The sequence below is a fragment of the Geotrypetes seraphini genome, chromosome 4, assembly GCF_902459505.1.
Source record: "Geotrypetes seraphini chromosome 4, aGeoSer1.1, whole genome shotgun sequence".
NCBI lineage: Eukaryota > Metazoa > Chordata > Amphibia > Gymnophiona > Dermophiidae > Geotrypetes > Geotrypetes seraphini.
The window spans coordinates 175,794,356-175,813,461 of NC_047087.1; the positions used below are offsets into that span (position 1 = coordinate 175,794,356).

Consider the following 19,106-nt stretch of genomic DNA (forward strand, 5'->3'; position numbering starts at 1 on the left):
AAGGTGGTTCTGCGTTCCCATCCTAAATTCCTTCCCAAGGTGGTCTCGGACTTTCATCTCAACCAGTCCATTGTGTTGCCTGTCTTTTTCCCTAAGCCCCATTCTCATCCTGGGGAACAGGCATTGCACACGCTGGACTGTAAGCGTGCCCTTGCTTACTACCTTGACTGTACCAGGGCTCACCGCTCATCTCCTCAGCTCCTTTTGTCCTTCGACCCTAACGTCTAGGTCGTCCTGTCTCCAAACGGACACTTTCCAACTGGCTTGCTGCCTGCATTGCGTTCTGTTATGCTCGGGCCGGTCTCTCACTGGAAGGTGCTGTCACGGCCCACAGGCTGCTTCTGTGGCTTTCCTCCGTTCCACGCTCATCGAGGAAATCTGCAAGGCGGCCACTTGGTCCTCAGTTCACACATTCACTACTCACTACTGTCTGGATACCTTCTCCAGACGGGATGGGCACTTCGGCCAATCTGTGTTACACAATTTATTTTCCTAATGGCCAACCATCCCTCCTCCCTCTCTGTTAGCTTGGAGGTCACCCATGCGTTAAGAATATGCTGCCTGCTTGTCCTGGGATAAACACAGTTACTTACCGTAACAGGTGTTATCCAGGGACAGCAGGCAGATATTCTTACGACCCACCCTCCTCCCCGGGTTGGCTTCTTAGCTGGCTTATCTTAACTGGGGACCACGCACTCCTCCGTCGGGCGGGAAGGCACTCGTGCATGCGCGGTGCGGCCAACTAGAACTTTCTAGTGAAAAATGTCCGTACCGGGGCTCCGTCGGTGACGTCACCCATGCGTTAAGAATATCTGCCTGCTGTCCCTGGATAACACCTGTTACGGTAAGTAACTGTGCTTTCTCTTCTCCTTCCCATAGCCTGGAATCTCTCCTCTCCCTCCCTCTTCCTGTGGTCTAACATATCTCTCCTCCCTGCAGTCTGGCATCTTACTCTCCCTCCTTCCCAGTGATCTGACATCTCTCTCTTCCCATCAACCTTCTCCGGAATCTGACATCACTTACTTCTTTGTCTGTATGTGCACCCTACAACATGTCCCCTTACCCACTTTCTACCAGGTCATTTGCCTTCTTCACTAATCCACTTAACCTACTTTCTCCACTTCATTTCTCCTTACACACTTCTTTACTATCTGTTATCTCCAACTCATCTCCTTTTCCACACATTCCCTTAGTCTGGAGGCCCAGCATTCTCTCCCACCCCCTATTTCAGGCTTGTCTCCCCTTCCATACATGTACCTTTAACCTCTATTGTTCCCAGCCCCCCCCCCCCAACATACACTTTCCCCCTTCTCCTTTTCTTGTATACATGGTTCATTATCCATGCCTCCTTCCATCCACATATTCCCTTAACCTCTTGCTCACCCAGTAGATCCCTTTCCCAGCTTCTTACTCCAACCTCTGTCTCTTCCTGCTGTTGCACAATGCAGCTGACTAATTCATAAATACAGCTACTGCTGTGGTCTTCCTCCACTGTGCAGCCCCAGCAAAGTGCAATCACTGTAGTACCCACAATCCTATGCTATTCTCAAACAGAATCATGAGACTAGCACAGGACTTCGCTGCTGCACTGACAACATTCTGTGAGAGCTGTGTGGTGTCAGAAAACTATGGCAGCAGCTGAATCTGAACCACAGCTCCACCTCCCACCAGCTCAAGATAAATTCTTCACAGCAGCCATTAAATTCTACACCTGGGGGAATACTGTGCAAATTTGTCAATGCACAGAATTCACCAGGAGTACAGTGTGCACAGATTTGAAGGGGGACATGTGTGGACCCATGTATAAACATACAGTATTTCCTATTTTGTAATGGAAATACTGTAGATGTATACCTCTAAATTTCCCAGACATTTATACCTGTTCCTGGGCATGTATAAGTGTTAGCTAGCTACTGTACAGTTGAACCTATGCTTTTGTTGGGGTGATTGCTTGAGCAACTTGTGCTTACCTTTTTGGCATTTAAAAGCACCTCAAAAATCCAAAATTTAGAGTTTTGGAGCTTGGCAACTTAATTGGCTCCTGGTTTTTGTAGAATCTGTTATTTAGACATGCAAGTGTCAACATTTACATTTGCAGAGCTTTGAGTGATGCCACTCTTTATTTTTTAAATATTTTTGTAAAATGGCTGTCCCTACTCCACCTGCTTCCAAAACCCATGCAAATTTTACCATGCCCTATTGGTATTTTACAAAAGACTGCATTCTGCAAACCTTTTGTATATTACACTGTGAATATCCTTTTTCCTACCTAGATCATACAAAAAATCAAGCTAATGCTATCTTGTGATTTTACCTGTATTCTATTCTTCTTGTTTTATATTTTATTCTTTTTTTAGTATTTATACAGTGCTTATAGTGGTTTACATTCAGGTGCTCAAGTATTTCTCCCTATCTGTCCTGGTGGGCTCACAATCTGAATACTGTATCTGGGGCAATGGAGTGCCAGGGTCACAAGGAAAAGCACTGGGCTTGAATCTGCAACCTTGGGGTGCTGAGGCTGTAGCCTTAACCACTAGGCCACTCCTTTGACTTTTTTCCATTTGCATTACTGCCGTTTTGATTACTTTTTGTTTTTGCAGGGGATGAAGTTGAGCTCCAATGAATTCAATGAAATTTTTGCATTCTATGACAAGGTAAAGCAATATGGATGTGTGGTCTTTGTCATAAGGCATATGGGGATAGACTTAAAGATCTCAATCTGTATACTTTGGAGGAAAGGCTGTAAAGGGAGATTTTGATAGACATTTAAATATCTATGTGGCATAAATGTGCATGAGTCAAGTCTTTCATTTGAAAGGAAGCTCTGTAATGAGAGGGCATAGGATGAAGTTAAGAGGAGTAATCTAAGGAAATACTTTTTTTACAGAAAGGGTGGTAGATGCGTGGAACAGTCTCCTGGTAGAGGTGGGTTGAGACAGAGACTGTCTGAATTCAAGAACCCTTGGGATAGGCACGTGAGATCTTAGAGAGAGGAAGAGATAATAGTTACTGCAGATGAGCAGACTGGATGGGCTATTTGGGACATCTAAACCCGAAATTAGATGTTTTGTGGAAGATGCACAAAAATCCAGTACCAAACATGCCCATTTTTAAAACTTCATAGCATCTATATTGTTTTTCTGAAAATGGATGTGTTTTTCCTCTGTGCATCTATCTTTTTGAATCATTTTTGGAAAAATACCCCCCAAAAAACACATCCAAATGAAAAATACATAAAACAAGCCACTGGGATGTTAGGGAGGGGGGGGGTTCAGCATTTGTAGTAGACTGGCCTCAGTCATCCCAGCAGAGCAATGGGGCACCTTAGGGGACACTGCAGTGATCTTCACATAAAAGATCCCAGATACACATCTCTCATGGTGTATGGTGGGCCCTCTAAAACTAACCTAAAACTTACTGGACCAACTGTACACTACACCAATGGCCCGTATGCCTGCAGGTGTCACCTACATGGAGGTTCAGTGAGATTTGGATGGATTTTGGAAGGCTCACATATTCCACTATAAGTGGGATATCTGAGTCCCCAGCTCTATAGTCCTCTGCATTGCTGACTAGGCTACTCCAGGAACCTGCTTGCTGCTCTACTAGGACTAATCAAACACAAAATACACTCCAAAAAAACTGCCAAAAACCTAAGCTAGTTAAGGAAGGGGAGACAAGCCTGAACCTGTTTTCCTGGCGTGCTTCAATTCTGTGCTTCAGTGATGTGGTTTTTCATCTTTCAGTTAAGTCTACTACTTTTTTGATTTTCATTTTGATTGATTTTTGGGGTTTCGGCTAGCAGGGTTCATTTAGGGGTCGCTCAGGCTTCACCTGTTACTCACCTGTTTTGATTCATTAGCTTAGATTGGTGGATATTTTCACTTTTATTTATAGCACACCCAGGGTGCTCAATGATGGTGTGCGGGTGGGGGTATATTACCTCTACCTAATTTGTGAAGTGTTGGAGCTTGACTCCTATCGCTGCTTGCTCACACTGAGAGCACCCTCTAATTTGGTATTATCCATGATAGTTTGCACGCGGTTTGCGTGGTGTGCACAGTCTTGGTCCTGAGCGCCCCCTTAGTGAACCCTTTTGTGACTATTTCTGCCTTTTTTGTTGTAACTAGCTCTACTAGGACTGGCTATAACATCTGAAGCTCTCATACAGGCAGGTATCTACTGTTTCATTCACATTTGGGGGGGAGGGAGGGTGTCAATGACCACTGGGGGAGTGTTGGGGGTCCCTGTCTACATTCCTCCGATGGTCATCTGGTCAGTCTGGGCATCTTTTTGGCACTTATTAAAACAGGTCTAGCCACTGGCATAAAAAACTTCATCAACTGACGAGCTGAGAAGCTAGAGATGCCAGGGGGACTCGGAACAGGAAACTCTTATTTTTGAAAGTTTGGGATCCATACTTACAAAATTTACATACTAGAAGGTGCATTATGTTATTGAACAAGTTATACTAGCAATTTCTTATCTCACAGACGGAATTGATTAGTTATGGGGGTCACACTGTTGATGTTTTGTGGGGCAGGGAAGGATAGGGATTGGAGGGAGGGGGTCTAATAGAAGTTGTAAAGGTAGATGGACTAGGAAGGTAAGGGGGATGGGCTAGAAGGAGAAAATGACAATGATGGTTTTGATGAACCTATTACTGGAAAATAAACTATTATGTATTGTATATGTTTGCTTATCTGTTCAACAATAAAAAGGTTTGAAACATAAAATAGATCTAGACCCGGACATCCAAATTGCGCCTTGGACATATTAAATGTTTTATGGCAGAAAAATGTCCAAGTCATAAGCCCGCCCTAGTCCCGCCCACACCATGCCTCTAACAAGTCCCCCTTAAGATTTAGGCAAACTACTGATTAACAGCATAGATATCCATCTAGAATATAGGTTTTGGAAATAGATGTTTTTCTCACTATCTGCCCTTTTATGCCAATCTTTGGACATTGTTCTTTTTTGAAAATGAGCCCCATAACCATCTGCAGCTTGATTTGATGACCATGATCTGAAATTAAACTCTTGTAAAACTGAATTGATGTAGGTGAGCCAATGAGGACATTTTCAGTTTGTCCTAGTAGTCCAGGGACTTGGATGCACTGTAGGCAATTAGTCAAAAACATGGAGTAATTGTTTGACCTTACTATTACATTTCATCACTTTGCACTTGCTCACATTAAACATCATCTGCCATTTTGATGCCTTGTCTCCCAGTCCTCTTACAATTTTTCACAGTCCTCTTGAGATTTAATTACTTTGTGTCATCAGTAAATTTAATTATCTCACTAAGAACATATGAATAGTCATATTGGATCAGACCAATGGTCAGTGTAGCCTAGTATCCCGTCTTCATGGTGGCCAATCCAGGTCACAAATACAAAAACCCATAGAGTTGCAAAATTCCATGCTATCAATCCAGGGCAAGCAATGGCTTCCCCTATGTCTGTCTCAATAGCAGACTATAGACTTTTCCTCCAGTAACTTGTCCAAATCTTTTTTTTTTTTAAACCAGCTATGCTAACTGCTGGTTCTGTTGGACTCCTATTGGTTTTAAGAGTGTCTCCTAGTCTTTGTAATTTTTGATGGAGTAAAATCTCAACCCATTTGTATCTGTTACACCTCTCGGGATTTTGTAGACTTCAATCATATCTCCCCTCAGCCGTCTCTTTTCCAAGCTGAAGCCACTGTCCGAGACTGCCCCTCTGTGCAGTCTGGACAATGAGGAAGATTGGCAGCATGCTTTCAGTCAACAATGCTGGCACTCCCCACACATGCTCAGCTCATACAAAGTCAATAAATTGTTTTGTCCTACTTTACACTGTAGCTAAACTGTGTCTATGGAATGTGCCTCACACCTAGGGTTATCAGATGTGCAGATTTACTGTCTGGGCATCCAGATGACTTTTCAAAATCCAGCTCTTTGTCCGGGTTTTGAAAAGCTTCCAGCTCGGGACCACATTGGGAGGGCATTTGCGCTTTTATGGATGCAACGCGGTGATGTCACCTGCATGCATTTATGCATGTGACATAATTGTGTCACACCTGCATGTGCGCAGGTGCCCTCCTGACACATCTCCGAGCATGAGAAGAGGTTGAGGGGGTAGAACTGGGCATGCCTGGGGGCTGGGCCATGGGTCCAGATTTTACAATCATAATATCTGGTAACCCTACTCACACCTGCTCATGCTATCACAGGAACTTTCAGCAAAACTATGTGTGCAGTTTGATCGTTAAAAATTTGTATAAAGTTATCCGTGCTGTTTCTGCATTCTGACCTGGATATATAAGTTAAACAGATATAGTGGAACTAGATTCAAAGAAAAGTGACCAAGATGATAAAGGGGCTCTTCAGCTTGGAAAGACTAGGGGACATTCGAAGTTACAGGAGATACTTTTAAAACCAATAGGAGGAAACATTTTTTCACTCAGTGAATAGTTAAGCCCTGGAACGCGTTGCCAGAGGATGTGGTAAGAGCTGTTAGCGTAGCTGGTTTTAAAAAAGGTTTGGACAAGTTCCTGGAGGAAAACTCCATAGTCTGCTATTGAAACAGACATGGGGGAAGCCTCTGCTTGCTCTGGATCAGTAGCATAGAATTTTACTACTCCTTGGGTTTTTGCCAGGTATTTGTAACCTGATAGGCCACCATGAAGATGGGATACTGGGCTAGAGGGACCATTGGTCTGACCCAGTAAAGCTGTTCTTATGTTCTTGTTGTTTTGCTGCTTGGGCATTTAGTTCTTGTGCAAATGGCTTAGTTATGCATTCCTAAACAGTGAATCACTTGACATTTTTATATTTTTTTTTCTTTATTTCAGCAACTGACACGCTTTTGTGTGCATCCAGACAGTTGTTTTAATTAAGGTTACCATAGAGACATTGCTGTTACGATCATGTGATGACAGAGCTCCCACCCCCTTTGACGTAGCACAAAAAGAAAGAAAAATGTCTTGGATTTACTTAAACCAATGCATTTTCTTATAATTATTCTCGAATGAAAATGACAATTTGAGATTGAAACATTGGATAACAGAATAAATTTTTGTAATACCCTTTTTATTGGATAATCCATGCAACAGATATAGTGGAACTAGAAAAGGTTCAAAGAAAAGTGACCAAGATGATAAAGGGGCTCTTCAGCTCAGTCTCTCAAAGAAAATCTCTCAGCGCTAAGGAGGTTATTTTAGAATCTTCTCCACATGTAGTGACATTTATGATTACATACATTTGTAAATGGCAATTTCAGAAAGCTGTTATTTGCACATGGAGATCCACACCATAAAGGTTTCAAGGGAATATTGTGCAGATGGTTTGGGCACGACTTAAGCAGCACAAAAATCTACACATATGTAACCCTTGGGTGCCCTGTGAGCATCAGGCAGGTTACTTAAAATAGTTATTAGAAGTGTTTAGTGAGATTGAAACTGGGAACAGCAAGCTGGGAAGCTGAAAGGCACTATGACTCCACTCATTCAGCACTTTCCTTTCATTCAGTACTTCTCAACCCAATCCTTGGGGCAGTGAAGTAAGAGGAGGGGCGGGGAGTGCACCACCTTGGGTACTGTCTTGGGTGGGGCACCGGCACCTCTCCGCACCCCCCCACGCCATGTTCACGCCCTCCACACCTCTTTAAATCTTCACCAGCATGAGCAACTATTCTGGCTTGCTGCTCATGCTAGCCTGACTCCCTCTGAAATCACTTCTGGGTCACAGGGCCAGGAAGTGACAGAGGGAAAGCCAACGCTGACGAGAGCAGCAGGCTGGAGAAGCTGCATGTGCTGGCTAAGCTGTAAAGAGGTATGAGGGTGGGAATGGAGAGGCAAGGGGCAGAAAAGAGGGTGGGGGTGCCACTGCCCCGGGTGCCTCCTACTCTTGCTACGCCACTGCCTTGGAGCACACCCAACCAGTCAGGTTTTCAAGATATCCCACACTTAAAGTTTTCTTTTTAAAGATGCTTTTAATCTTTAAATTATACTTAAATCTTAAAGTAGTTACCCTTCAGGTTTATACTACTCCCTCCCTAATGTTTTCCATCTATGGTTCTTTTTTCTATTTTAAAACACTGAATTGTAACTTTATTCCTCCATCCCTTGTGTATCGGTTAGTTTGTAAGTCTGTCGGTCAACCCATCATTTTTAAATTTTAAATAGTATGTCTAAATGTATGTTTCCTTTTTTTTTATTGTAACTCGCTTAGCAAATTTGAATAAGCGCCTCACCAAATTAAAATAAAACTTGGAATTTGAAACAGAATATGCATGAAATAGATTTGCATACCAAGGAGCCATGGTACGCCCCCACCTGGAATATTGCGTCCAACACTGGTCACCGTACATGAAAAAGGACATAGTACTACTCGAGAGGGTCCAGAGAAGAGCAACAAAAATGGTTAAGGGACTGGGGGAGTTGCCATACAATGAGAGGCTAGAGAAAATGGGCCTCTTCTCCCTTGAAAAGAAAAGACTGAGAGGGGACATGATCGAAACATTCAAAATATTGAAGTGAATTGACTTAGTAGAGAAAGAGAGATTGTTTACCCTCTTCAAGGTGAAGAGAACGAGAAGGCACTCATTAAAGTTAAAAGGGAAAAGATTCCGCACAAACTTAAGGAAGTTCTTCTTCACCCAGAGAGTGGTAGAAATCTGGAACGTTCTTCCGAAGGTTGTTATAGGGGAAAGCACCCTTCAGGGATTCAAGAAAAGGTTGGATAAGTTTCTACTGGAACAGAACATATGCAAGTAAGGCTAGACTCAAATAAGGCACTGGTCTTTGACCTAAGGGCCGCCTTGTGAGTAGACTGCTGGGCACGATGGACCGCTGGTCAGACCCAGCAGCGGCAAATCTTAGTTCTTATATCCTGAAAACCCGATTGGCTGGGTATGCCCCTGAGGACTGGATTGAAAAGCCTTACAAAAGTCAGTCCAAGCCAATTCTTACCAAAAGGGGTTTATGTAAACTTGGGAGGTATAAGGCCAAAGCACACAAGTTCTCAGCATATCTATTATACAGTCACAAGCAGAACTATGATAATCTTCACACTTACAGGGGCCAATTATTCAGAGCGATTTAAGCTTCCTGAATCATGCGTATAGCCAGTCCCCAAAGACCAGCACCCAAAGCATAATTAGTGCCAATTAAATGTTAGTTAACTTTGATAATTAAATCAGTGGAGCCCATTAGCTAATTATTTTGGGTGCCAATCTGGGATCTACTTCCACACCCTTTATAGAATCCAGAGGTTTATGTACATAAGTATGTGCACCAACAGAGGAAGTACATAGGATCTCTAAGGGAGAGGAAGGGATAGTAGATGGCATGGATGGGCAAAATGGATAGGCCATATGGTCTTTAACTGCCTTAATATTTCTATGTTTATAGGCACAAATCTATATGTGAACTGCACAAAGGATTCCAGAGGGCCTATTTTGGGTGGGTCAGGGATGGAATTAAAATATATGTATTTTATAAAACATACATATAAGCACAAATGGTACATACACATTTATATCTTCTTTGAAGCAGGTGTGAATTTGTGCATTGCTAGGGTCATTGTGTAAGCCTATTTTTAAAAAAAGGTATAATGGAGGTGCCTTTTTGGACATTTCACATAAGTGCCATGTTATAAAATTACTCTGACAATAGCAATGGTAAAATGTGTACCCATAAAAAGTTGATTTGTCGTTTAAAGAGAGAAACATTTTTATGAGTAGGCAACCCCAGTAAGAGACCCTCTTTACAGGGCTGTCTTTATGGTGTACACTCTATCCCACAAGTCACTGATTCTCCCTTGCTCTAAACCCACAGGATGGAAACGGATACATTGATGAGAATGAACTGGATGCCCTGTTGAAAGACTTTTTTGAGAAGAACAAGAAGGTGAGTCCTTGAGGGATAGAAGGAAATAAATTATCCTAGCATAGACAGATGGTGTCCAGCTCACGCACTGTGCATGTTGCCATGGCATTGTCACGGCTGGGTGACACTAGAGGTTGAAGCTACACAGCTCATTTTCATCTTGGCAAATTTTTGTTTTTAAACCAAAAAACAGTTCAAGAAACTTCTCACTACCCACAGCTAACGTCTTGGATGCAAATTATTTTCAGTGTACCAGATGCTCTGATTTATTGATAACTCTCTCTAATGTATCCTAGTTGTTGTGAGATTACTGCAGATGAACTCTCATCTCCACTAAACTTTATCCCAGACAGAACCATTAGGCTATTAGGTTACTCGATCTGCTAATAGTTTAAGCCCATGTATCTCTTGCAGTAGGACGTGTGTACTGCTGGTCACCTCCTGGGTGATTCTGACCTGTCCTTGCCTTTGATTGGGTTCTTCAGATTGTCATGGCAAAACATTATGTCATAACAGGGTATGCAGGACTACAACAAGGAAGAAAAGAGGGAAGGGATTTTGGATTTAGCTCACAACTTTTCAATAATTCAAGGCAAACTACATTCTGGTACAGTAGGTATTTTTCTGTCTGGAGGGCTTGCAATCTGAGGTAATTGAGGCTTAAAGGGAAGAGGGGCTGATAAATCAGTATCAACTGTTCAATATGGGATAATTTAGAAAGGTTTTTCTGCTTCATAAGACCTTCCATAAAACTGCATGGCTGTATGTATACATATTAGTACATGCACTGACAAGATGATGCATGCATATATATGTGCTGCACAGATACATTTCTGACAGTGTAGTTCAGATAGAACAGAACAGGAGTGGAGTTGCATGAGTACACATACATAGCCTCAGAGCAGGTGCAAATTTGTGCACCAGTGGATATAGTTTTGGGTGGCTATTTTATCAAGGCACATGCATGTCTTATCAAGTTTATTATAAATTTGATTGATCACTTATTCAAAATTCTAAGCGATGAACACATCAGTAAAATTACAAAATTAAGGGGGCAACAAAAACAAACAGAGAACCAAACCTTACAAAGCATATTGAAGACTAACTTTACAAACATAATAAAACACGAGGAAAGGATGGGAAAAGAAATACAAATTGGATGATAGAAGAGAAGATAATTATGGTAAAAAACAATAGGAAGGGAAAGAACAATGGAAAGAACCTTGGAGAGGTTATGGGATTAGAATGAAACTCCTGGTCAGGCTTTCTAATTACTAAATGCATCTTTAAAAAGAAAGCTTTTTAGTTTGCTCTTAAATTTATCCAAATTGTTTTTTTCCCTTAAGTAAATAGGAAGGGAATTCCATGTTTGAGGAGTTGTAACAGAGAAGATGAAATGCTGCCGTGTATTAATAATTTTAAGTGAGGGAATAACTAGTAAATGTTGATCATTAGACCTCAGTAGTCTAGTTCAGGTATAGGGAATCAATGATTTATAAATGAAAACCGGAGTTTTGTATAGCAAAGATTTGAAGGTAAGTAGACTTCATACATTATACGGTGTGCGACTGGGAGCCAGTATGCTTTCTTAAGAAGGGGAGTCACGTGATCGAATTTCTTAGCTTTTATTATAAGTTTGATTGATGCATTTTGGATGATCTGTAAATGTCTGATTTCATTTTGGGCAATTCCCTTGAATAGGGCATTGCAATAATCAATTTTTGAGATAACCAAGGAGTGAATTAATATGTTAGACTTTGGACATAAAAATTTTGAAACTGAATGGATTTGACGAAGTCTGTAAAAAGTTGATTTAACAATATTACTAATGTGATCATGATAGGTTAAAATATAAAACGGTCCAGGTGGCTATCCATCCTGATACAGTACATCAAAACCTTTATAAAAGAGGCACTGTTTTGGACTTTCCACTAAGCATCTCGGGGACAGGCAGCACAAACAAAGAGTACATGATTAGCAATCAGAAGAATACATTTCTATGGGCAATGCTCCCAGATAGTACGAGGACGTAGTATTCTAGCACAGGTAGAATTAGAGGACATGAATTGAGGTTGCACTGCAAGGAAACATTCTTAGAATTAGCATCAGGAAATATGTTTTCATGGAGAGGATGGTGGATGCCTGGAATATCCTCCTGGTGGAGAATTTTTAAATGAATGGGATAAACACAGAGGACCTTCTGTAGTGTCACCGTGCATCACCAGGCCGGGCCAGGCCCAAGTGGGTATGGCCAAGAGAGCCCAGAGCACACGGCGCTGACCGAGCAGCTAATCAGTTCCCAATTGGAGTGGTAGATCAAGTAATAAAAACACCTGGATTGGTTCCAACTTAAAGTAGGTTACTTTATTCCTTCAGGAACTTCAATTTTCTCAGAAAAATCCAAAATAACATTCATGGTTCAAAAGGGAAAACTGGGCTTTCAAAAATAGATTCCAAAATGGACTCCCTTGGCCTGTGTCCCTCCTGGTTCACTCAAACTTCTGGCACCAGGGACTGCTTACAACTCCCAGTACTATATTCAACTGGTTCCTAAAAATGCTTTCACACAGTTTCTATTCAAAATTGTTACTGATAGCGTCAGACTGGATCTTGCGTCTGAGCTCTTCTAATCGCAGAGCTCAGGGCAGAAGGGATCTCCTCCCACAGTGACCATTGGTTGTGGTCCCTCCCCAAAAGGACCCACACAATCCAGTCAAAAGGAAAACCAAAAAGGAAAAAGTATTCAAAAAGACCACTGCCAGGGTTGTGCAGTGCAAACTGCCACAGCCTAGGAAAACTCAGGTTCTTTCAAAAGTATTAAGGCTCTACAGTAAACTTTACAAACTTGAGTTTACTGGGGCAGCCAACCCCTTTACTTCCTCCACAAACTAGCAAACCGTTTTATCTTCTAAGTTTGCTATTTGGCAAAGTCCCAGCATAACTTCAGTTCAAACACAATCAATTTCCATATCACACAGGTCAGTTTCAGTATTTCCCACACTAAAATCCATGACTTTTTCAGCGTCTAAATATTCTTAATTCTCAGATGTTTTCCTCATAAAATCTTCCAACATTTCAGAATCAATAGGCTTAGATCTGACCTGTGTATTCTGTGGAGATGTGCTGCTTCATGTCCTAGGAACTGGTCTTCCTTCACTACCCTGTTTCCTCTCCAGTGTGGGTTGGTTCAGTGGCTGCCTCCTTTCTGAACACTGCTGCGAGCCCTTATAAACCTCAGGATATTGAGCTGCAGGTGTTGCTTGTTTCTGGCTAAAATGAAGACTAGAAGGTTCTTGGTGTTACCTTGAACTGGGCCCCCCATGAATGTTGTAAACATTCCCCCTAGGAACACTATTCCCAGCACTACTAGTTCCACCTGCACGCTGTTCCGCCTTTCTTAATTCAGGTGAAAACAAATAGGTATTTTCTTGCTCATGACTGAACCTTCCCTGTCTGGTTCTAGTTCTGAGTTGAGGTGTTGGTAGGGTTCTTCCACTTTGGGACAGTATTTTCCCTTGCCTAGCCCTGGGCACAGGTGTTTTCTTACCACCCTGCTCAGTCATAGGGTCTACCCCAGGGGTAGGGAACTCCGGTCCTCGAGAGCCATATTCCAGTTGGGTTTTCAGGATTTCCCCAATGAATATGCATTGAAAGCAGTGTATGCAAATAGATCTCATGCATATTCATTGGAGAAATCCTGAAAACCCGACTGGAATATGGCTCTCGAGGACCGGAGTTCCCTACCCCTGATCTACCCTGTGACAGAAGAAAGAAGTTGGAATCAAAGCAAAACTTAAATGACCTTTAAACAGGGTATGGAGAGCAGGTACAACTCTGACTGCCTTTTTAGACAGACTGGATGGAGCATAAAGATCTTTATCTGCTGTCATTTATTATGTTACTGTGTAAACCTCAGTATGAGGAAAGCAAAAACAAAATCAGCCAGCAAGCTCTAAGCTCCTGATCATCTGACCTGTGTGTTCTCTTCTCAGATGTTTATTTATTTAGATTTATTAACTACCTTTGTGAAGAGATTCACCCAAGGCTATGATGTTCCACAGCTGAGTCTAGCAACAGGTGTCATCAGAGCCCTAGCCCCATTTCTAACATATTAAAATTGCTTTTTCACATTGTTCAGTGCCATCAACGCATGTCCAAGTCCTAGCGACTTGATGAATTACAGATCTAAAAAGTAATCAGTTTTGTGCTATTCTGGTAAGGTGTCATCCCTGTGGTTGTTTTCAATGTGTCCAGCCATTTGATTGCAGGTCGATCTCTTTGCTTGGTTTCTTCAGTCTTCCCAAATATGATGTCCTTTTCCAGTGATCTCTCTCTTCTGATGGTGCGATCAGAATAAGACAGTCGCCTTCATCATTTGGGCTTCAAGTGACATAGCCGGATTGATCTTTTTCAGAATCTATTTTGTTAATTCTTCTGGCGGTCCACGGCACACATAAATCTTTCTCCAGCACCAAACCTCAAACAAGTCAATCTTCTTTCTGTCTTGCTTCCGCAGTGTCCAGCTTTCACATCCGTAATTGACCACTGAAAAAATGAGTGCGTGGGAAGTCTGATCTTCATTTGGAGCGTTATTTCCTTGCCTTTGAATACTTTGTTGAGAACCTTCATTGAAGAGCGACAAAGTGCTATTCTGCAAAGTATTTTTTTCCCTGCTATTTACTTCTTCGTTTTTGAAACAGCCCAGAAGATTGAAATCCTTTACAACTTCTATTCTATCACCATTTATACTTTTCACATAGAAAGGGCATAATGAAGCAACTCTACTCTTTATAAATAGGAAACTGGCCAGACAATGTAATGAACAAAGAAGGATCTTGGAGGCTAGCAAGATATTGATACTGTGAACATCTCTCTTTTCAGATAAAAATTGCAGACTGAGCTTCATAAAAAGACTCATCCCCTTACTAGATGCTCTTAGGTTTTGGCACTTGTGTAAAGAAAGTGAAGATACCTTTAACATTTTTCTGACCTTAGAAACTTTGGGGTAGATATTTAGTCAGCAACAATGTGCATTTTGCTGGCCATCACCAGCATTATTCCCAGATTTTCAAAGCTGGGCCATGACTGGGCTTCGGCACTAAATATTTGGTTTACATTGCACCAACTAATACATAAGTCAATATTCAGAACTTAACCAGCCATGGGTTGCCACATAAAGATAGGATTGTGTTTTTATGCATTCCCATTTATGCAGTCACCCTGACCGGTTAAGCTGTGAAGAAAATTGGTTGGACCGTTAGAGAACCGAGGGATAAAAGAGGTTCTCAGGGAAGACAAGGACATAGTAGAGAGATTAAATGAATTCTTTGCCTTGGTCTTCACTGAGGAAGATGTGGGGGAGATACTGGTGCCAGAAATTGTATTCAATTATGATGAATCAGAGAAACTCATACAAATCTCTAACACTGGATGATGTAATGGGTCAATTTGACAAATTGAACAGTAGCAAATTGCCTGGACCAGATGGTGTACATCGCAGAGTGCTGATAGAATTGAAAAATGAACTTGCAGAGGGTGGCCAACGTGACTCCAATTTTAAATAAAGGTTCCAGAGGTGATCCGGAAAATTATAGACCGGTGAGTCTGACGTCAGTGCCGGGCAAAATGGTAGAGACTATTATAAAGAACAAAATGACAGAACATATACGTAAGCATGGATTAATGAGAGAAAGCCAACATGGTTATAGTCAAAGCAAATCTTGCCTCACCAATCTATTGCATTTCTTTGAAGGGGTGAATGAACATGTGGATAAAGGTAAACCAGTCAATATTGTGTATTTGGATTTTCAGAAGGCATTTGATAAAGTACCTCATGAACACTTCTGAGGAAATTAGAAACTCATGGGATAGGAGGAGTGGAGCTGCATAATAAAAAAAAGTCTAAGTCTGTTTTGAGCCTAGGGCGCTAGTTGTCCAAACTTGGCAGCGTCTAAAGTCCATTCTCGAAAAATACATCCAAATATTTTATTTTTTCGAGAATTGTCTACTTCTACATCCAGCTGTTTGATTGTCTAGACCGCTATCCAGCAAAAAGTCTCCCTGGATTGATGCAAGTGTCAATAGTAGCACAGTGCATGTCACATTTTTGTAAAAAAATACGTTACGGAGAAAGGTGATGTAGCGGTGGACCCGTGCTTCTTGACCTGAAAGCACACTGCTCATGTGTTCCACAGGGTATACCACCATTCTTGGTCGGTTCCCTCTACTGAAATTCTCATTAATTTAAAAAAAAACAAAAAAAAAAAACAACCCAGAAAAATGAAAATGCACTAAACACAATTTTATTATTTTGAGGTTGATTGTTGCATTTTATTCAGGTAGGCTTTCACAAACGAGTGTCTTAAATCAATTTAGAATGCATTAATTTTTTAAGGTGCATTAAACTACCCCCCCTTTTTACAAAAGTGTAACACAGTTTTTAGCACTAGCCATGGCAGTAACAGCTCCTACGCAAAAAAACGTACTTCACTTTTGTAAAAGGGGGGATAAGGGAGCCTTTTATGAAGCTGCAGTTTCGAGTACCAGCACAGCCCATAGGAATTTAAAGGGCTGCATGACATTTACCGCATGGGATTCACTAATATGGCTTTGTAAAAGGGGCCCTTATACTAAACAGTGTTATGAAATGGGCTTAGTATGTTGTAACGTGGGAGTTTCCTGCTTATGTAGCCCATTTCTAATGCAGTCCAAAAATGGAGCTTTTTCATTTTATTTTATTTTTGCAAGTCTCATGCTAATTTTTCCATTAGTGTTTGAGACCTGCAAAAATATTAACATGGAAGAGGCATTAGGGGCATGATAATTAGTCACGCCATTATAAAACAATTAAAAACCATTTTTAAAAATCAGGCATTGCTAGGCGCCCTCTGGGACTGGCACATAGGTCCATGGTGCCCAGCAGCACCCAGTGATGCTGAAGCCCACAAATGACCATATATCGAACTTGTTCCCTTTTCGAGACAGGTCCCGAAGATTGCCAGCTAGATCCTCAGATGCACCACTCCACGTTCAATTCAATTTCATAAATTGTCTTCACCAGATCCAATTTTATAAATACATTTAATACTCCATGTTTAACTTTATAAATATAGAGATTTAATTTTTAAATTTTAAATTTTAACTTATCTTTTAGTTCGTGGTCTCTCTTTCTTAGGGACTTCCTTTTGCCAACAATGATTCACTGATGGATGGCGTTTAACTATTAGGGACCCGGCCTTCAGCGAAACATGTTGGCAAAAGGAAGTCCCCAAGAAAGAGAGACCATGAACTAAAAGATAAGTTAAAATTTAAAATTTAAAAATTAAATCTCTATATTTATAAAGTTAAACATGGAGTATTAAATGTATTTATAAAATTGGATCTGGTGAAGACAATGCACATTAAGCTTAACGTTATGAAATTGAATTGAACGTGGAGTGGTGCATCGGAGGATCTAGCTGGAAATCTTTGGGACCTGTCTCAAAAAGGGAACAAGTTCGATATATGGTTATTGATGAATGATTGTTGAGCAAAATTTATGAATTACATTACATTAGGGACTTCTATTCCGCCTATACCTTGCAGTTCAAGTGCAGTTCAAGTTGAAGTGCAGTTACTTCGAAGCCCACAAATGGGCATGTTTAGGGGCAGTGCTGGACTTTGGTGCCATTAGGTGCTGCTGGCCATGATTTTGCAAGGACCCTTGGCACCTGAAATGTAGGCCTGTAAAACTCTGACCTACATTTCTGGCTCCTATCCCATGAACTTGCTAGCCATAATTCTATAAGCCATGCCTGTCTGTAATTGACACACGGCAGGCACCACTTACAGAATCAACCCCTAAGTTCTCCTGATTTAAGTTTGCATTATCTAGTTAGCATTTACTAATGAGAACTTGCTAGCTGGATAACACTTCTATGTACATTTTCCATCCATGACATGTCCCCATCTGGAAAAATAAATAATATTATGTGAATAGCACATGCTGATAGGCAAATTACCGCATAACGCTTTAATGGATTTTGCGGTAAGCCTTTTGTTTCACCTTAAGTATGGGATTAAAAAAGTGAAAGAATGACGTGAAAGACCTGACTGTTCCTGCTATTTCTCTTGTTAGTTGTTGTTGGTTTGTTGTTGTATTGCTTGTATTTATATACCCAAAAAATTTAATAAAAATGATTTTAAAAAAGTGTTCTTAAATTCATGCTAACAGATGCACATCCATACCAGCTACAAGTGTTGTGAAACTTCTACAGATGTACCAATATGCTGAATGTTTCTTTTCACTATCCACTAGGAGGTGAACATCCAGTCTCTCACCAACTACAGGAAGAGCATCATGTCACTATCTGATGGAGGGAAGCTCTATCGCACCGAGCTAGAAATTGCAATGTGCAACCAAGCCAGATCTCCTATGTAGCAAACATACCCCTTTCCAAAATCTACTCCCCCCTTCCCCGCCCCTCCACACCTTACCCTTAACCCTGCCACTTTCAGGAGGATTACTAATGGGAAGAAAGGAAGAATGGGAATGAGAGACAACTTGTGACTCCACTTGCAGAGGGCAATGCTCAGTGTGTCGATCTGGAGCCAGAGACTTTGTAGGAAATGGGAAGAGGCACCATCACATCTGTGATCCATCAATAGCTCTTGGGTTTGGGATAATTGTTATGTAGTTGGTAGTTCATATGTTATTCTTAACCCTTCTCATTCTCCAGTTTCAACTTCTGAAGGGTTGATTGGGTAGTTCTTGGTTGATTGTTGCTGTTGTATTGTGTGTGGTTTAGTTTTTTGAGGTTGGGGAGGGGGTGATTTCCTGAATTCTTGGATTTAGAGTGGAAGAATAATTTTCCTTTTCTTTTTCTTTTTTGAATTTGAAAGTTTGGTCTTGTTGTTTACCAAAGAATGGTTTACAAATAAAATTGAGAAGTACTGCTATGAACATGGCACATACTTTGCCTCATCAGTTTCCTTTATTCCAGCCCCAAAAGACCGCAATATTGACACAATAATAAAATAGAATTCATAAGGGTCACTTTTACAAAGCTGTAATAGCAATGTTGCCACAGTAAATGCATCAAAGCCCATTCAATTCCTGTTGGCTTCAATGTATTTACCGCGGCAGGATCATTACTACGGCTTTGTAAAAGAGACCCTAAATAAATTTACTTCTTGTAGCAAAGGAAATTAACATAAGAACATAAGAAGTGCCTCTGCTGGGTCAGACCAGAGGTCCA

The 19,106-nt window shown here is 41.2% G+C and overlaps 1 protein-coding gene across 1 annotated transcript in view; it reads left to right on the forward strand.

Moving 5' to 3' along the window:
• The window catches only part of CALB2 (calbindin 2), a 139,581-nt gene extending 120,759 nt beyond the window's left edge, over nucleotides 1-18,822 (forward strand). Inside the window, exons 10-12 of the mRNA XM_033942941.1 lie at nucleotides 2,601-2,654; nucleotides 9,820-9,891; nucleotides 18,167-18,822. Of these exons, the coding sequence (XP_033798832.1) occupies nucleotides 2,601-2,654; nucleotides 9,820-9,891; nucleotides 18,167-18,289 (249 nt within the window). The 3' untranslated portion in view covers nucleotides 18,290-18,822. The remainder of the gene's footprint in view (nucleotides 1-2,600; nucleotides 2,655-9,819; nucleotides 9,892-18,166) is intronic.
• The last annotated feature ends 284 nt before the right edge of the window (nucleotides 18,823-19,106 follow it).